We start from the raw sequence: 21,023 nt of genomic DNA, 5'->3' as shown, positions 1-21,023 counted from the left end.
TGACTGACACACAGCAGGCACTAAGCTTTGGCTAAGCGAAGGAGTGGAAACAGAGTGTGCTGTAGCTGAAGGCTTTGTTTCTTTTCCTTTTTGTTTTTCTTTGTACCAGGTATCAAACTCGGGACCTTGCACTTGCGCGGCAGGCATGGGAACACTGAGCTAAACCCCTGGCCCTTCCTCTTGTTTTCTTAGAGCTGGGCGTCCCATCTCAAGAGCACAGCCTTACTGGAGACACCCTAAAGATGGGGCAGAGGCTGTGGCTCAGTTAAAAGCTCTCAGGAAAGCACTCCTTTCTGCCCACCTGCCAGAGAAAGTGCAGAGATGTTTAAGAATTGATTTTTAGAACTGCTGAAGCGCTGGTGTGATATCACCAGAGCAGAAAAACCCTTCTTTCCTCCGACATAACTTTTAAGCAGGAGTGATGGGACGTGTGCTCAGCTTCCAAACTGCAACTCCTGTGCACAGGCAGCAGAGGCAGACTCAAATCAGAGACCTCCCTGGTGACTCTGCCTTCCCTGTCCTTTGGATTGTGATCAGGAGCAATTAGTACACCTCGCTGCATTTCTTTCTTATTCACTGTAGAAGACAGGATGATGAACAGGGTTCCCAATTTAGGTGAGGCCGACTGCTAATGCTAAAGAATTTTCTTTTCCTTTATCCTTCTAATCCAGAGTTCAGATCCAGCATGAAAGGCAGAAACATTGTCCATTAAAGGATTTATCAATCTCTTAGATTAACTACTTCTCTCGAAAAGTTCTACATCCTTGAAAAAATTCACCCTTTACCTGTGTCTTTGCAGGTGATGAACAGTGTAAATCTACCCCAGAAAATACCTTGTTTGCTAGGGACCACTAATTGAATTTTTCAATACTAACGCTCCTCTTCACTTCTCCCAGACAGCAGCGGATGTTTTTTCTTTTAAGCTACATAAAACAACAATAACACAAGACAGCAAGAATGTGCCTTTAGTGCATGCATTAACCACTTTCCATAGAATAATTAGATAGTGAAAGCATTTTGGCTTTGTGGTTTTTGAAATAAAATTGTAAACGCAGAGAAAATTGCCTGTATCTACCAAACATACTCAGGACACGGGAGCCTGCGGTTGCTGTTTTGCCTCAGATGAGCTTGGATGTTATATTCTAACAGCGCAGGAAAACACTGAGAAGGTAGAATAATTGTGTAACGACACGGGCATTATTAGTTGCATTATTAGCTAATCACAACCCTAGGGCATTAACAAAATACAGAATGTCTCTTTTCCCATGGGGCCTAATTATTCTACAATAATCACACCTCTCATTTTAATTTATGACCTAAAAGATTGTTTACGGCGGGGGGGAGATGAAGGCAGTGGTGTTAGGGTAGACAGAAAATGGTGTGAGAGGTTCTGAGGCGCTGTGACCTCGCTACTTGCCAGTCTCTAATAGGACACCATGTTTTATACATAAACATTGGAACCACTTTCTTTCACTACCCTCTTCCAGTTCAGAGGAAACTGGTAAGTGCCTTGGCTCCGTGTAACACTGGGCCAGATAGAACATTATTATTGGTTCTTTAGAAGATTGGTGCGAGGAAAATTCAGAGTCTAGAAGACTGGATGTTCACTTGGAATTACTTACAAGGTTTTTTACTCCATGATAGCAAAATTTTATAGAAACTGACATGGATAAGTATACTTTTAATGTCCGAAGTAGCTGTACTGTTTTCTCCACTTTAATTTTCATTTCCAGATGCTTATTAGCAGTATCGCTAGTTGATATTTCTAAGAAAGAAATCTACATCATTAGTTGTCCAACTAGTAAACCTTCCCTTCTTGGTATTATCTTTAGTTTATTCTGAAGTCTGAAAGTGTAATTTGTAGTCAAATTGAAAGGACAGTTCATATAAATTCATATATCTAATAAGAATGGAACAGACTAAGTACAGCAGCGCATGCCTGGAATTCCAGTACTTGGGAGGCTAAGGCAGGAAGATTCCAAGTTCAAGGCTACCCTCCCTGGACGGTGTAATAAAACCCTATCTCAAAAAATGAAAAAAGAATGGATGGACAGACAGAAGGGAGGGAGGGAATGGAGCCAAGGAAAGAGAATTAGTCCCGTTTTCACTTACAATAATTTTGCTTTATGAGTCAGCAGAACAAAAGTGCATACTTCTTTTTAGCTGGCCCCAAATATTTTTACAAATGGTAAAAAAACGTTGATTTCCTCACAAGGCAAGAGCATGTAAATAGAAACCCCAGAAGTATAATTCTGATTTTCCAGGAGTTTTTACTCTGGAGTATTTTACAATACAGTGGAAATAGCCATCACCCGACCTGTTGCTAATATCCTGTGCACCTACTGACAAACTACTTACTTGTGTAGGCCAGTTTCCTTGTCTGGATCATGTGTGAGGCACCTGGACAGATTATCTTGTGGATTCTTTGGCCCTACAATCTGTGACCAAGCTGTGGCTTCTGGAGAGAGAAGGTGAGGAAAGCAGGCCATGTTATAGCATCACTGGCTGCCTGTCTGAAGTATGGCCTTCCTTAGGGCAGAGAGGGACAGTTTGCCCAGATGGAAAGAGCACTCTAGGAGGTTTATTTTCCTCTCTATAATGCGACCCCAGGGGCAAGCGGTTGTTTGGCATAGTTCTGGATTTGGAAAGCCGGGCTGTGAGCTGCTCTGCCCAGGATGACTGTGGCAGGGCAGTAACCCCCAAGGGGCTGGCAAAGAATACACATCAGTGTGGTACCTGAAATAATTCTGCAAGGGCTTCAGTGGCTGGTCCTCAGTGTTGAAATCCTGCTGCACTATGGCTGTCAGTTTGATCCAGTAGTACTTTGACTTTACTAAGGAAGGGAATTGGTACTGTAAACCAGTTCTTATCTGAAGCACTGTGGACGTTCACTGTCATCCTTTGCAGCCAAGCACACATGCAGAAGGGAGTGAAGAGACCATCTTCACCCTGCATTTACATTCTGATGTTTTTAGGAAGGGCTGGGACAAGACAAAAGATTCAGAGAAAAATAACTCTGGATCTTACTCTAGTTTTAGCCTAGTGTGTAGTTCTCCAGGAGTATTTAGTATCATACCAAATAATGAAATTGTTCCCATAAGATGCTTTGGTATCCTTTCACAAGGAACACTTATATATGTTATGATTTAGATGTAAATTGTCCCCCAAAGTCTCGTGTGTTCAGAGGTGCGGCTTTTGGAAGGTAACTGGATCCTGGGGTGCTGTAATGACCAGCAGAGTAGCCCACTGATGAGTTCATTTCGCTACGCTGTTCGAAGGAGGCAGGTCACCAAGCGGAGGTGAGCTGAAGGGTGCACCCTTGTCCCTGGCTCCTCTTGCTCTCTGCTTGCTGGCCTCATGACATGAGCAGCTTTCCTTCCACTGTGATGTTTCTGCCTTGGCTTCATCTAAACATGAAACTGTGAGCCAAAATAAACCTCTCCAACTTGCACATATCAGGTAGTTTGTTCCAGCAATGGGAAAGCTATTTCATATATGTAAATATATAAATGCATCAAATACGTGAAGTACAATTTCAATATGGAATGTGAAAGGGAAAAATTCTATTTCACACCTGAGAAATTAAATGACTTGGTCCGGTGATCAGTGGCTGAAGGGGATGATCCTAGCACAATTGCTTCAAGCTTAAATTAGCCTGCCTTGCTGCTACACCCGAGTTTCAGTCTACTCTTCCAGCTCCACTCTTTGGTAAACTTGGGGTCAAACATAAAATTATCAAGTATCATTCCACGAGCAGACAGTTTGTGGGCATTAGCTCAACATGTGCCAAATAAAATCTTGTCCTACAAACATTTCCTCCTTAATCTCCACTAATGAAAACAACATGTTTACCCAAACTGACCCCAGGGAGGTCAGAACCCAGTGAGGTCATCTTTTAACTTATTCCTTTTTGTTCCTCACTCATGTCAACTCTGTAGCTAAACCCAATCACTGATAGTCTTGGGAAAGACATCCCTCAAGATTGAGTTAAATGGTTCTTCACTGCCTAAGAGGGAAAAAAAAGAGTCCGTGCTCTTTAGCCATCACTTTTAGGGTCCTAAATGGGTATTGTTTTCCACTTCTACCCTGTTTGGGAAAAATGAAATGAGTTTTAATTTACTAATTCTTTTTCTACATGTTCATGTTCCATTCCTCTTCTACCTATAAAAATCCTCTCAGTTCTTGAAAATTTGGTTTGAATGTCAACTCATCCAGGAATATCCCCCATTTGCTCAAGACAGAGTCTCTCCTGTCACTGATACCAGGTATTTCACCTGTGTCTGCTCTCTAGCTTTTACAGGGTGGTGCATTTTGTTTGTTTTTCTATATGCCAGCTGTACATAGTTATAACAATTTATGAGATTAAATTATAAATAAAATTTTCTACTTTATTGCTTAGAAATGTCTCAACTGTTAAAAAAATGTGCCTTGGGTTACAAACTTGTGGAAGTTGTGACTAAAGTTTTTGTTTTTGCCACCTAATGTAAAACCTAATTAAGACAACAGATCAAACTTTTTCCTAGTGCTAGCAGTGATAACATGGTTTTTCAGACAGTAACATGGATAATTTGATGGGAATAAAAATCTCATCAAGTGGTTGTGTTGGACAGAAAACATCCCTGAGCTCATACAAGTATCAGAAGTAGATCTGACTGGATTTGCTGTGTAATCAGGAGCCTAGGCAAAGCAATATGTACAAGTGAATCACCATCACTTAGCAAAGCACAAACTCCAGTGCCAGTAAAAGCAAAAAGTAAACATTAAAAAGCCCACCCTAAAAACACTGCACTAAGTGAGTGATAACCTAAGAATGCATGACAAGTCTGTCTCCCCACAGGTCCAATGGGCAGAACCTTGGGCATAGGTGGAGCCCACTTGCATAGATCTGGGTGTAGGCTCTGTGGTGAGCCATGAATATTTGCCTCCTCAGCTGTGCGGCTGTATTAAACTTCAGATTAGTTCAGGACTATTAAGAGACCCCAGTCTGCTCTAAGCCAGGGGCTCCTCATCAACTGCAGACTGCCCATCCACTGTGCCAAAGATACTCTGATGGCAGGAGCTGAGGACGCTGTAATGAATTAGAAAATTAGCTGCAGTTCTATTTGAACCCTCAGACTTCGTGTCATGTTTTTTCATGGTTGATGAAATTTAAAGGTAATTCCACATCCAAACTCCCAACATGTGCAGGAGACTTCAAATTTCTTCTGGTTGGGAGATACTTGCATTGGTTTCCCTTGCAGCAGGATGGTCAATACCAAGAAACAACCATTTACTAGAAGGACGTATCATTCCCATTTTTCCCCCAAAATATGAGTTTAATATTCAAAACCCTCGGTTTTCATGTAAGACTTCTGTTGAGAAGCCACAGGAGTGCTCAGTACTCTTTTCTCTATGGGAAAACCTTCTGTTTCCTAGTTCTGCCACCTGCTAAATCTACTCTAAGGGTAGATACTACTCAGGAGCTCATTGTTGCATTAATTATGTAGGAAAACATACAGTTTAAAGAGGAGTTTAAAAAAGTCAGTAAAGAAGATCTTGCTCCTTTCACCTTTACTCAATTCACAAAAGTTTATCATATAGTAAAAAAATTGGTTATAAAAAGTTAAGAATGTAGCTTATGTTTAAAGGCTATTCAAATTATTTTACTGATTCAGTCCCCTAAAAGTTTATTTTACTAAATGGTTTAACTCTGCTTGACTAAAACACTTTACAAAGAAACTAATTAATGGGAGAACTGACTGCTTTGAGATTTTACTTCTTTTCCTTAAAAATAAGCAATGACAAAAGATGGGCATAAAGAGAAAAACAGGTAAGAAACCAGGTAGTCTTCACATGAATTACTGATCCCCGAATTAATAAATACCCTGTATTTTATAAGTACAGAACACATGAAAATACTCTTAAAAACTACCTGGGATTTTGCTTTAATGTAGGCACAGCAGAAGGTGATGGAATTACTGATGCACACGTAATTAAGACGTGCTTGCTGAGGAGGCTGTATTGTGTCACCTTTCAAAGGCACACGTTAGAGTAGGTGGTTCTTCTGAAAATGAAACATCTTTACTTGGCACAAGACTCTTCCTTATTCTGTAACATGACATCAGAACATTTTGAAAGCTGTTCTTTGTAAAAGCTTATAATGAAAAACAACAGCCTCACATGACTTTGTTCTAATGAAAGGTGGCACTGAATCATCCTTCAGAAACTGTTCAGAGCTCAGTGTACACGTGCAAGGCACAGGGTCCTCAAGAACCAAATCATTGATAAGGGGTGTCACCCCATCAGCATCACTATGATGGCCTCAGGTGTCTCCCTAGTGATGTGTCCATTGTGCTAGACAGAATGAATGGCCCTTAACCTTTCACTTGGTCATTCCACTGAATTAACAAAACACCTCTGAAGGCCTGTTGTGTGATGCGTTGTTCCAAATGAAGAATTTGCATTGATTCTTAAAGGGTAATTAGCAAGATACTGGTAATAATTATTCACTACAGAATGTTTTTACGGAGCTTAATTAGGGAAGTATTACTACATATTTTATAATGTGTATTTAAAATACCAATTTTAAACCTACACATTCCCAAAAGAAAGCACGACAAGAAAATAGTGATATAGAAGATTTTCATGGGAAGGAAGGGAAGAGAAGGCATTAGGAGTAGAGAAATCCACAAGGTTAAAGGGTGGCTCTGAGGGACGAAGAATGACCCGACCGGCTGCAGTGCAGTCCTGCTATGAAAAGACGGAGCGGAGCAGCGCTCAGGAGCTTGTTTTACTCTAGCTTAGACCACAGTGAGCTGAACAGTATGAGGGGTGATTAAATGTATGGTTAATGTTTAAGTTAAAAAGTTTATTACAGTAAAAGACACAATGCCATTGAAGTCCCTCAAAATGCTCCCCTTTGCTTCAAACACACTTAGCCTATTGTTCTTGCAAATTTCTGAAACAGTTCTGGAAACTGTATTTTGTGAGTGTCTTCAATAGGTATGATTACAAATAATGGTGAATCCTCCCGCTGAATTGTCATCCTGTGAAAATCCGGGCTCATGAAAACATCAGACCGTGTCCTCATCCACAGGACGTTTTCTGGCTCTTCCTCAAAGTCAGTATGACCATGAGTGGTAGATGTTTTGAATCAATTTAGGATATCAAGGCAGCCATAACAAAACTGAAGGTATTCACAAAGAAAGATCTGCTTCCAGATCTGCCTCAGAAAGTGATGAAAATAGGATGAGTGTGTTAGGAGTGAGAGGAGTCTTTGAGGTGGATTAAGGGCCCTGTCTTGAACTGTAATAAAAACCATTTTAAATTCACTGTAGCTTTTGCCACATTGCATACATGTCTGACAGAGCTGTTTTGTTTTGCCCACGGTGGACAGAGAGTAGGAGCTGAGTTGGAGGCTCTTCCAAGAGCACAAAGGGTATGAAAACAAGTGCCTCGTGCAGATTAATGTCAACTGGGGGGACAAAGATGCTCGCAGGAAGACAATTGGTATGAGGGTTAATGTCCTAGCTGGCTGTGAACTGAATTCTCTCAGTGTCTGCAGTGAGACATCTAACACAATGGGAAGATACTGGGACAAACTGGTCAGTAGAAAACTTCAGTCAGACTTTCTGAGGTCGAGGCGTCACTGCAGAGCCTACTGAGACGGCCTTTCCCAATGCTCTGTCCTTCTCTGCTGGCCTCACCCCCAGCCCCATCTGTTACTGCCTCACCTTTATGTACTTGACCTGTATGTACTAAAAAGCTGGGAAATGTGAGTTCAATGAGTCTGCGATTCTCCTCCCTTCACAGAATGTAGCTTCTCACACGATACAGGGGCAGATACACTGAAGGTAGTGACAAAAGCCTTTTGCACACTGAAAGGCCATCAGATAACAGTGAGGGCTGAATTCTTGTTTTCCTGTTGCTCATGCAACTGTTTTGTTGACACAGGTGTGCAAAAGGGACAGAATCCACTCATCAGTCACTTTTAGGTGAGGAAGGCAGGAAAGCCCCGAATCACATTAAAACACCTTAAACCTGTTAGCCTCAAACAATCCATAAGGAAGCTTCAGCATTTTCCTGCAACTCTGTCTGTTGCAATCTTCAAGGAGGCAAGGACACCTCGAAGATAAAGAGAGAAGACTTTTTGAAAATTCTATGGTGGGAATGGAATAATGCTTCCCAGCATTTTAAAATGCCTTACACTGCTGAAAGAAATTATCCATTATCTTGAAGTGTGCACTTGACTGAGTTTGTACTCAGAGAAGCATTTGGGGGAATTTCAAAATATTCTTTTCTTTTAAAAAGAAAAGAGAAGAAGGTCAGTGAAATAATGTGGCACATGTTAGGTTTTAGACTAAAAATGCCAAAGATGATCCACATGTGGTAATAGTAATGCTCTCTCCCAAGCTTTCAGTTACTAGACAAAACAACACATGTACTAGTAGGGTGGGAAAGCTGGGTGTGGGGCACAGGCCTGTAATCCCAGCACTGGGGAGGCTGAGGCAGGAGGATCCCTGTGAGTTTGTGACCAGCCTGGACTACATAGGGAGTTCCAGGGCAGTCTCAACTACATAGTGAGACCCTGTCTCAAAAAAACTAAAACAAAACAAACAAGTGGGGTGGGAGGCAGATGTTACATTTAATACCTAGTCACACACTTTACAGTTTGTTTCTTCTTAAACAGAAACGCAGTCCTCAAAATCAGTCGAAAACTGGGTAAGAAGAAATTACTCAAGAATTAACTAAATAGACTGAACTAAACAAAGCAAAAATTATCATCTCAAAATAAAAGACAAACACGATTAAATTAGGCTTCAAAAGACCCACGAGAACCCCATAAAAGGTGTAATATGCACTTACCTGGTTTTTATTCTTTCATGATTTAATTTCTAATTTTATTCACTACCATCTGATAATTACATGAAACACTTATTCTAACCATGGGCAATTTAAACTATTTTAATTTTTATTTCAAGGCCATGAGACAAAAGAACCTATCTTTTGCCTAAGGGAATTTTAAAAAATAAAAATTAAAGCTTAATCTTTCATGTTTTAAAGCCAAGACTGTTTAAAATCATTTATAATAATGCTGAAGGGAGAATTTTTCTCGGTATGCAAAATTGAAAAGATAAATTTACAATTATTTAAAAAATTAATAGTTTGGGGGATTAAACAGTCCCTTTCCTTTCTAGATGAATCTGTCTGACACTTAGACATATTTAAGAACAGGGTAAACCCAAGTCCTGTGAGGAATGCGATGAGGCTTCCCTGTGTTTTACAGTGTGACTCGACTTGCTTATCGTACCAATAGTAAGCCCAGTTTATTTATAAAACACATAATGGCATTGGCCGTGAGAAGAGCTTCTGACTTTTGGATTCACAGGGACTTGCTCTGCTGAAGTGCAGAGTTATGAATTCCACCGACACTTTGTGCGACTTTGACAAAGTCCACAAGTAATAAACTCACTTCCATTTAAACGGCAGATTTTTTAGTTACACTTAAGAAAACTAATTGAAATATAGTTTTAAATTGTTTCTACCGTAACATGTCAGGATTCTAATGAAACACGTTTAGCCATTATATAAAGCATTTCCACCAAGGAAGAGAAAAATCACTTTCTGTGATACCTGAGGTAGCAGAACCTACTGCAGGGCAAAATGCCTAAGAGTAAAGTGAAGAACAAGTTTCCAGTGATGGGTTTTGACTAGAGCAGGAAGAAGGAAAATACAAATTTTCTCTTTCACTGTGGTCTCAGAAAAAACAAAACAAAACAAAAAACACCCCAGACCCGAGCAGTCAAATACGTTTCACATTCCCTCCGGCAAACACGCAAGCGATCCTCCTAGGCGCAGTGCCTCACATTTTAAGAAGGTCGCTGCAAATGCGTGATCCTCGTCATACTGCATGGAATGCTGTGAGCCCGCGGACACGGACCTCACCGCCTTTCGCTTCGCTCCCTCCTCCCTGGATGGCCACCACCGCGCCAGCTCCCCGGCCTCACTGCTTTACACCTGCTCTGTGCTGTCTTTATGACGTCCTTCACAATCCACCTCATGCCGTCCACTGAGTCCTTAGTTTGAGTTCTCCTGAGAGACTGCAAGACTCGAGAGAGACGGCAGTGCCTTCCCTGTTCACTGCCATCTCTCGGGGGCAGGACAGAGCCTGATGCCGTACTAGACACTTGTAGATATTATTTATCGAAGTACATTACCTTCATGGATCAGCTCCATTTGCTTTTGGATTGACAATTCTGACCCAAAATACAGTAAAATCCATTTGCTGTACTTTGTGCTATTTTAATGTAATTATTTCGTAGTCCTCATATGGGAGAAAATAATCCTATTGAGAAAGCACTCTGCAATTTGATTTGTAAAAGAGATGAATCAAGTCACATTTTTAGTTTGTTTTTGAGGAAAATCACTCATTTTTATAAGAGGAAAATCATATTAAAATGTTTATTTTTCAAAAGGCATTAAAAGATTTAATTATTTTGCATTAAAGCTATCGGTTAATTTCTTGAAAAAACTAACTTAAAGTTGATTTTTTCAGGCATACTATATATTGTATATAATGGGGCTTATGCATAGCAATGGTCAATTTTTAAAAGATTTTGGAGAAGTCATTACGAATATGTGCTGTAGCCGTGAGATTTCACACAAACCACCAGAAACTTTAAAGCATCTCTTGGGTCTCCCACTCCAGACTATACTCAGGGAGAAATGTTTTACAGATACAGTGTTCTACAAAGAGACCAAGGGCCCAAGAGTGTTTCAAGAGTGTATCTCATTGCTCCCTGAAGTCACAAGTCTTCAGAAAGCTGATCTGTAGTGTGCCGTAGCTTTTATTCTGTATTTTTCTCAAAGAAAACTCTGCAGTATTACATTCAATTTGTCAACACTTAGCTAACCATTTGAGCACAGCTGATAGAGAGTCGTGGGATTTTCAAAGTTAGAAGGAAACTTGGAGATTATCCAGGCTAACTCCTTCATGCAACAGAAGAAGATGAGATCATCTATCAAAGTCTAGAAATGTCGAAGAAAAGCCAGTGAAACATTCTGCCTTTTTTTATAAAAAGAAAACAAATTATAGTTTCTAAGCAACCATACTATATCTGACTTGTTTGAAAAGGAAAATAGCATCTGCTTTTGCATAAGGCTACAGATTTCTGAGGAAGAAAGTTTGAATTACACAGTCCAGAAGCTGACCATAAATGAACAATGAAGATGTTCCTTGCTAATCACGTATTTTAAATCAAATGTCAAGGATGGACCTGGTGTGAAACCCAGCACTGGAACGATTAGGGATTTTGAGATTTAACATCCTTCTTTTCGCAGGGGAGGGGCGAAGATAGGACCAAAAAAAGCAGGACTAAAGAGAATGACACTTTTCACAGTGGCAGATACCTTGAGGAGGACTGGATGGACAGTGTAGACTTTTTAAAAAAAAGTCAATATGTGAGAACCGCTGGCAGAGTGGATTCCTTACTAAAAATGCTTTACATTTTATCCTTAGAAAATACAACATATTTACTTTTTGTTTCTTCAGAAAACTAAGAAATGTAACCCAGATGCCCACTGCAAATTGCTCGGCTTGGTGGCTGGGCACACCTAAGCTCACCTTTTGCACGTGGGTGTGTGCAGACCCACGTGTTGAGTCACTCTTGCTGCATCTGCTGTGGGGAGGAGCAGCATCTACTCACCAGGACTCGTGAGGGCTCCCAGGGCGCTGCTTGTGGTGGAGAGAGGGTTTGCATTGGTGCTGGTGGCTGAGGTCTGGGCTGCAGCTGCAGCAGCAGCCAGTGTGGCCAGATTCTGTAATTGTAAAGCGTTCATACCTGTGGAGGGAAGGGAAACATGATGTCAACAATAGGTCCAACAGTCTTTTCAAAAAGAGTAGGCTCACAAAATCATGGAGGCAGATGATAAGAACAGAAGACCCCTCGCCCCTGCTTGGGATATGTTCACTGAGAGCTGCCTCAAAGACTGGGCCGTAATCGCTTCTCGGCCTTTTGGCTAAGATCAAGTGTAAAGACTGGGCCGTACACCCCAGCCAGATGGGAGCGGGCCTTTCCATGTTCCTTCTTATAGGACACCTCCTTCCGTTCTTTAAGGTCCATTTTGTATTGCTGGAGAATAGGTACTAAGAAAGAGCATCTACATTCCACCCAATAATTCTCAGCAGAGTCAATTCACGGGCACTGCCTGGCCTACCCAAAGACACTCTTCCAACTGTTCCTCTCCACGCTATAAAGGGAAGCAGAAAAGGCAAGAGACTGCTCTGGACTGACTGGCCACAGTGGGGCTTTGCGAGCTGGTGATTTCTATGATGTGGTTGTCAAGAAATGTTGAGACCTGGGGTTGGACAACCTGAGGAAGAGCTTCGGGTAAACTTGAATCCTTAAATTCTTGACAAGCACATATATAAGGTATTACAGAGGAAATGTTACAGAGTTTATAGAATTTACAGATTATCCTTGGAAGTTGAACTGATACAAATTTTAATCCTGGCTCTACCAGTCCACACACATTACTCAGTCTGTCCATTTCTTGATTAGTTGCTTTTTTTTTGGTACCAGAGATCGAACTCAGGACCTTGAGCTTTCGAGGCAGGTGGTAGAACTACTGAGCTAAATTCCCGGCCCATTCCCCCCCCCCCCACTGAGTTTATTGGTACATTCTAGGTATACAGTACAGTTACATTCATCATTGGGATCCTGTACCTTCACATGACAGGTCTCGGTTCTCATTTTTTCCCCTTGTCCCCACCCTCCCTTCACTCCTTCCTACCCTCCCCATTTACAAACACTTTATTTCCATTTTTTCACTTTCTTGTATTTTTTGTTTTCCTTTATTAGCTTTCCCCCACCCTTCCCACTTTTCCTACACCTTTAGCCCCTTTCTTCCTATTTCACATTGTCCATTATATCATTAGGAACTTATGTACTATTATAGTTTATGAACAGACATTTCTCAGACAAGTAAAAGCAGCAAGTAAATATATGGAAAAATGTTCCACATCGCTGGTCATTTGAGAGATGCAGATGAAAACAACCCTGAGATTCCACCTCACCCCACAAAGAATGGGTGCTATCAAGAAATCAAACAATAACAAATGCTGGTGGGATTGTGGGAGAGAGGAACCCTTCTCTATTGTTGGTGGGAGTGCAGACTGGTGCAACCACTATAGAAATCAGTATGGAGATACCTCGAAGAGCTGGGACTAGAGGTTCCATTTGACCCAGCCATCCCTCTGCTGGGTATCTTTCCAAAAGAATAAAAAGAATCATATCACAGTGATATATGCGCTCCTGTGTTTATAGCGGCACAGTTTGTAATAGGTAAAACTTGGAAACGGGACATTTGCCCATCCGTTGGAAACTGGATAAAGATGTGGTTTTTCTATAAAATGGAATACTACTCAGCTATAAAGAATTGAGAAATTAGATTCATTCATAGGAAAATGGATACATATGAGGATATACTCCTAAATGAAATAAATAAGTCACACATGTGTAAATACCGGCCCATTTCTTGATTAGTGAGTGCCCATAATACCTGTACCTGACCTTGGAGAGCTATTGTGCAAATAAGGTAAAGAATGGAAGTCACTCTGGCATAATGTAAGTACCCAATGAATGTCAGCTATTATTACTGATGTTGAACTTCTCTCCATATTTGAAATGTAAACTTAAATACGTCTTTGTTAGGAACTAAGTATCTGATGAAAAAATATTCGAATAAAATGGTAGTATGTTAATAGTTTTACTGGTAAAATATTTGTATTTGCATTTTAAAGGTACTAGTGTTTCAAAGCTGGTCAGTTCTTAACTAGAGTGAATTTCTGACTATTAAAAATTAAGTAAGAGTAAGAGAGATGAACATGAAGGAAGACGCAGGTGGGCTCAGATGGGAGATCTGAGGCAGTGACGTGAGGCTGGACCTGCAGTACGTGCTGCGTGCACTTTCGAAATCTTTCTTCCTCCCCTTCTCTCTCATATCACAGGAACAGTCCAAGTATTTTTCCATGGTGCACTTCGCAGTGACACGTGAGAAGCAGGAAACAGTGCTTCTCCTTATATAGGAGAATGCTACACAGAAAGATACTGGAGTTAAATAACAGGCTCAAGTTTACTTTCCTCTCATGCTTCAAATCCAGATAGTTAATACATTTCCACTGAAAAGCTTAATCTGCTCTAGGGGAGTGGCTTTCCAGCTGCTTCTCTGTGGAGGGGATGTCCGAGTGGCACACCCCAGCTAGCCCGAGCCACTGGCGTGGGGCCCTCAGAGCCGGGCTGCCGAGTTCTGCAGAGTGTTTCTCCCCCTCTTCTGTCCTGGCCTCTGCTATCGGGGCTTATTTCTACTCAGAAAAGTTCCTGATGTCTCTGCAAAATATGTTCTCACTTTGTTCAAAATGATACTGTCTTCTTTCAGGACACATCTAGACCTGTTGGCTTATGGTGAAATCCACTTATTTGATGGGAATGATTAGAGCAAGGCACAAATATTTGTTGAATCCTGTGAAGTTCTGCAAGAAAAGTGTTGAATTCCTGCAACTCTCTTTTGTCAACCAAATGTAACTGGGAACAAAGGTCTCTCTCATTCCCTCAGATAAAACGGCGATCATATATATTTATGAAGATGTGGGCATTCAACATATTCTTTTCGGTTTTACTTCAGCAAAATGGAAATGGCAGGGATAAGGGAGCTGCCTAGCTTTAGTGCAGACCCACCTGGGCCCATCAGAGGCTCTACTTCCTGACAGCAACATGGATGTACCTCACTTCAATGTAACAGCGGTACCCGGGCAACAGGGATCTTGTGAGAAGTGGGGGCACACCTGCATGGGTCTGTCGGTCCCCTCTTGTGACTAATGTCCCCTCTAGTGTTTTATGATATAGACTGGATGATTAGCCTACATCACCAGCAGGTCGTAGGGCATATAGATGGAGGATGCAGCACTGAAATTAAAACCTGTACCACGTACCCGTCACCAGTCAGTCACAGGTAGCGTCATGATTCTAGTCTGAGGCCAGAGGTCCTCGCTAGGGGGGAGGGACAGTACTGGAATCGCAGAGCAAGAAGGGGCTGTGTCTGTGGCTGGGCTAAACCCACGCAGGGGGCTTGGAGGCATCAAGTCCTTGACCAAGGCCTTACAGCACCGGCACCAATGCTGCTTCTAAGCCTGGGGCCAGTGTGTTCTGTGACACACTCAGTCTCCTTCTGAAGACGGCTCAGTACGTACTTAGCAGTGTACTTTCTGTATGGCTTTCTGTCTGTGTAGAACTCTCATTCTACTTTGACACTATATATGTTTCTTAGCCTCATTCCTAAATACTAAGTTCCTGGTGGAAACATTTTTAATTGTACTAAGTTTTGGGCCCATCTAAATATACACACACTGAATATATGGTAGATGATGGATATATTGGTATAAGAATAAAGAGGGTAATAGTACAACATTTTAATACAATGCTATAGTTATGTGTATAAAGCCAACCGAGGTTTTAGTTTTTTCATTCTTTGTAAGTTTTTTGGTATACAATTGCATCAAATATTGACTGCTTTTCCTGAATTATTAATCTACAATATACAGACATTCCTCATTTAAAGATTAAGTTCATGTGACTAGGCCATTAAATGAGGAATTATATATAGCATGTACATTATAATATTCAGAACAAAGAAATGGTCAAAGGAAACTCCAACTTGATGACTTTGCTTTTATTTGTATACCTCTTTACATGCAGTACTGTAATGTATAACAGCTCACAAAAGTACAGTACTGTACAGTACATCAGCAAAATTACAGTAATGTATAAATAAGGTATATTGTACCCCCCAAACACACTGAAGCTCTATAAACTAGATGTACAGAACTCTAACCCCCCCCCAAAAAAAAGGTCGTAAGTCTGAGTGGAGGGCAGTAAGTTTGAACAGTGAGCCTCAGATGTATGTCTGAATAGTCATGAAACAGGTAGGCCACTACATGAAGAATATCTGTAAATACCAGTCAGAACCATATTTAGTCCTTACCTCACCCCCTGACATTCATTAAAGGTCCTGGAGCCACGCCAACAACAATGTAAATTTTAACTTGCTCCCTGCATGTGCCCAAGAGTGGTCTTTAACCTCTAGTACACCGTGAACAGATGTAAGTCGTCAGGTGAGGCGCTTTCGTCCACCACAACCAAACCTGAGTCTTGCTCAGTTGAAACACCAGGCCTGAGGGGATTTTACAATACTGCTCTCCGCTCGCCTTATGGTGTCTGTAATTCAGGGACTGCATTTGTGCTCTTGTGTTAATGCTAAGAATTGAGTTAACCAGTAACTGCTTTGTCACTGTGTACCACCGTTCAGTAAGCTTTGCAAGTATGCACTACCTCTTACTCTTTAAATCATTTAATCAATTCTTTAATTTCTTAATGTGATTTCCTTTCTCATCCATTATCGGAATCCTACACACCACAGAGCGGTGCTTTCATTTGCCTCGTGGCTGCTCTTCTCCATGCTGAGTCTGCTGCGTGTTGTCCCCCACCCCAATAGGAATCAGGTGGCTTCTAAACCTCCTGAAAATTCATGAAAAAGTGTGTGTGTGTGTGTGAGAGAGAGAGGGAGAATGGCAGTGTATGAACCTCTCTTTTTGGTGATAGCCCCTGTCTTAGTCACTTTTCTTGTTGGGACAAAAATACCTTATACCCACAACAGGAAGGAGAAGTTTATTTTATTTTTTGTGGTACCAGGGATTGAACTCAGGTCCTTGCACTTGCGAGGCAGGCCGCCGAACCGCTGAGCTAAATCCCCAGCCCAGGAGAAGTTTATTTTGGCTCACATTTTTAGAAGATTCAGTGCACAGCTGGCTGGCGCCAAGGAAGTGACAGCATGGTGGGGGGACCTACGAGGAGCAAAGCGCTCATTCTACGGCAGCTAGGAAGCAGAGAGAAGGGACGAGCTGGGGACCAAATTAAACTCTTTCACGTCCCATTTGGCTACTCAACTCAAACGGGGCGGTCCACTGATGGCTATAGCAACCCCACGACCAATCACCTCCCACACACATGAGAATCGGGGAAACAAGTTGACTCGCACAGATGACTGGAAACAGATTCGAGCCCACTGAGTGAGAAGCCTGGGGTTGGAACAGTACTGTGATGTGAGGAATCACGAAATTAGGGCTGAGGAATGATGACGCAGGTGAGAGAGGAAAGAACAAAAAGAAATGACTCCTTTTATTCAGCACAAAGACCACATACACACGAGCAGAGGTGGGAGCTGGGAGGCCCCACAGATCAGCTCCTTGGGCCCTAGCAGGCCCTGCTCCTCCCCTCAGCAGTCCCACTCCATCCTGGACAGAGGCTGCAGGGCAGCGAAGGCACCTTCTCCTCCTGCCCAGTGCTTTTCTCCCAGGCAGAGGCCTGAAGCCTCACCAAAGACATTCCTTCACTAGGCCTGGTCTTCCAAGTGCTGCTGGTGTCTCATGCCTTCTCATATTACAGAAATGGCTCTGAGATAGGTGGAGCGAGCTTGGGAAATGTTGATGGGCACAGTGTTTTTGCACCTTGCATTGGCAAAAGCATATATCCCTGGTGACTGATACTACTGGCTCTTCCTGCCACGAATGCGTTGGCAGCCAGGGAGACCTCACCTGGAATGAGCTCATAGCACTCGCCATCCCCTTATCGTGAGGGAGAAGCTGCCCAGGGAAAGGCCCCAGCCCAAGTAAGGAAAGCACGTGCGGCAGCTGCGTGAAGACAGGCTCCTACCCAGAGCTTCCTTCTGCCTCTACACACCCTGCTCCTCCAGGACCCCAGCGGCTGGCAGAACTAGTTTTCTCCTTTATCTGTGTTATCTGTGTTATTCTTCCCAAGGGGAAGTCAGCAGCTGGGGCTACACAGGCAGACTCAGGGTGGGTTTCTGCGTGTGCCCATAGGGAGTTCATAGTTCTGCTTCCGTTCCCCCCTTTTTTTTCTTCTTTGGGGTGTGAGTGCTCCCTGTCTTTTCCCTCTTTCTCAGCTCCTGTCACAGGCACCTCCTCCTTCTCCACCCCCTCCCACAGTCATACTTTTTCTCTTGGCTTCTCCTACATAATCACCATGAAAGGGCACCAGACTGAGAGGCGCCTGTCACCCTTCTGGAAGCTGGTTCTGGCTTGGCAAACTGCTTTTCTGAGAAGAAAGAAAAGATATTTAACTTCATGAAGCACTCTGCTCAGATGAGCACCCCTCAAACCAGGGGCAATAGTTTGGGAACCAAACAACGCGTTTAAGTTTTAGGAAATCTAACAGTGAGTGGCTATGAGAGTGGCAAAAGGAAAAAAAGTTGGAAATGCCAAGATTCGATTTTTTCATTCATTTCATGGGGAAAAAATCCTTCTTAAAACGAAAAAATAATGTACAAAACAGATGCGCAGTATGCCCATTCAAAACTTAAGATTTTAAAAAAAATTATAAGGAGAAGGGCATGAAAATTTAATTTAATGTTCACCTTAGGTAATTTTGTGTCTTATTGTTCATAGCAATTACCATAAATCTGCATATCAATAAGTGAGAACAGATGTCAGTTGTTACAAGTGCTTGCCAATCAGATCTGTTAAAAAGTGACAGATGGGTGGTTATAGAACATTCTCATAAGGCCTATTAGCACATTCGCAGGAAGTGTCTGTGGTGCTGACGGTCGGAGACTCAGGGAAGAACACAGGGTCTTTGTGGGACTGTGGTGCACACTTCACTGTGCTGGGAGCAGCTCCGACTGGAGCTTCCTACCTTCCTACCTTGGTTTTTGCAAATGTGCTCCCTTTTCTCCACTTGTGACAGACACTCTGCTATTCTCAGGAACAGGTCTAAAATCCATAAGGGAGAGCCTTTTTGTCACTGTAAGCAAACATTTGCACTCTACGGTTTTATTGTTACTTATAAAAATTAAGGTCAGATATTCTGAAAGGGAATTACTTCCAGCTTTACTGAAAATTAGAGTTAAATGAAGCAGTTTCTTCTCTTGATCAGTACATAATTTCTCTTCACCACAGCTTCAAATCTTTAATTTGTTTAGTAAGAATTTCTCATTCTAAGAAGAAAAAAAAGCCCTAACAAAGAATAACCTATTCAATAAATTAGAAATACTTTAAAGAATGAAGGGAGGTAGTTTTCTATCACTCTCTCTCTTGCTTCCTTTTTAAGAATTTTGAGACTCTCTCTTCCTAAAATTTGACTTATCATTGCACCTATTAAACTACTTCCACAGCTTATTATTAATTAATTTATTCTTATTATGCACTTGTATTTATTGGCACTTGGAGCTTGTATTTATGTAAGTGTACCTGGTTTGGCTGCCATGCAATGCTGTTTTTTTAAGTTTGGGGGCCAGAGACAGATCAGATTTTGGATTAGGCAGAACTGAACTTGGAATTTGGATCCACACTTTAACTGTGACTTTGTTAACCAATCTAAGCCTCAGCTGCACATCTGTAAAATGTGACAACGATTACCCTACCTCAGAATTGTGGGATTTGAGGGTTCTGTATCATAACTCATACTGATAGAGGAGATAGGGTATGTTAAAGCTGGCTGGGAAAATAAGTGGGACTTGTCGATTATGAGATCCAAGGCAATGTGAGGACCCCATAAATACAACTCACAGGCTCCCGCGAGATGTGGACAGCATAACAAGCCTGTCTTTCATGGAAAGCCACTATCATGCATGAGTTTCCACAGTAGCCCATGCTGTGTACTTTTATTTTTGCTTTTACCCTCCTTTTCTCTTTGTTCAGCCCATGTACGCTCTGCGGAGCTGGTTTCTCTTATAACCATTTATCCTGCACTTTTCAAATAAACTTTTTTTTTTTTTGTACTGGGGATTGAACTTGGGACCTTGTGCTTGTGAGGCAGGTGGCAGAACAACTGGGCTAAATCCCCAGCCCTTAAACTTTTTTGTTTTGTTTTGTTTTATTACTGGGAATTGAACTCAGGATTTTGTGCTTGCAAGGCAGGTGTGGTGCCACTGTGCTAAATCCTTGGCCCTCAAGTAAATTTTTGACACTGTTTTTGGCTTGTCTTATCCAATTCTTTGCCCAAGGAAAGAAAGACATGGAAGACTTTTGATCGCTGAGCCATTTCTAAAGGAACTACCCTATAACAATATGTCACTTTCTGGTGCTTATAACTTATTTAACCTTTCCATATTTCTGTTTTCCCAAGTGTAGTATAATAACAAAGAGGTGGTTTAGTCTTTGGCATGCTGTGAGAATAACTATATGATTATTACACTGAGCCAGGTATACAAACTTGTGAAATACTACCCTTGTTTTTCTATCATGATGATCATCTGAGATGTAATAGTTGTCACAAAGAAATTAATGACCAAAAGATACTTCCTCCTTATTCTCTATTAGCCTAAACTCAGACCCCAAATTTCTCAGATTTGAGAAACTGATTGAGTGAATATTATCACTGACTGAGAAATGGCCAACTTTTTATTATGTTTTAAGAGTGAAAATAAAATTAGTCAACTTCAAAGAGTATACTTAAAGAATTTAGCTTATAAAGATTTGAACTTAACCCATTTTCTGCTTTTAAACTTCATCTTTAGTAAAGATTTCCTTTTATAAAAATCATAAAGTACATTTGGAGATATTTTAGTTTGGTTTTTTATTTTTTGGGTTTTTTTTTTTTTTTTGTGGTACCAGGGATCGAACTCAGGTCCTTGTACTTGCGAGGCAGGCCACTGAACTGCTGAGCTAAATCCCTGGATGAAGATATTTTAGTTTGAAAGGGGAGTAGTAAGATTTTTCTGGGAAAAGAAAGTATAGTTGAAGTCTCATTTTATTGATGCAACTACTCAATAACTTGTCACCTGAAATTTCTTCTTTGGCTTTATTTTGTCCTGAAATGAAAAATGTTTTACTCACATAAATGAGGGGTTTTAGGACTCTAAGTATAAATCTCAACCTCCTGAAGGACAGACCATCATATTTTGAGAGATGTTCATAGCAAAAATATTACTGGTTCTCAAAATATTTCACTTTTTTTTTTTTTTTTTTTTTTTTT

The 21,023-nt window shown here is 41.3% G+C and overlaps 1 protein-coding gene across 7 annotated transcripts in view; it reads right to left on the bottom strand.

Moving 5' to 3' along the window:
- Celf2 (CUGBP Elav-like family member 2) overlaps nucleotides 1-21,023 on the bottom strand; it is a 511,103-nt gene that overhangs the window by 28,196 nt on the left and 461,884 nt on the right. For all 7 annotated transcript variants that reach the window (XM_033761820.1, XM_033761818.1, XM_010621371.2 and 4 more), the window contains one exon: nucleotides 11,685-11,819. In XM_033761820.1, coding sequence (XP_033617711.1) covers nucleotides 11,685-11,819 — 135 coding nt within the window. The remainder of the gene's footprint in view (nucleotides 1-11,684; nucleotides 11,820-21,023) is intronic.

The sequence above is a fragment of the Fukomys damarensis genome, unplaced genomic scaffold, assembly GCF_012274545.1.
Source record: "Fukomys damarensis isolate Sample0158 unplaced genomic scaffold, DMR_v1.0_HiC HiC_scaffold_10, whole genome shotgun sequence".
Taxonomy (NCBI): domain Eukaryota; kingdom Metazoa; phylum Chordata; class Mammalia; order Rodentia; family Bathyergidae; genus Fukomys; species Fukomys damarensis.
This window is presented reverse-complemented; position numbering and strand designations above follow the sequence as displayed.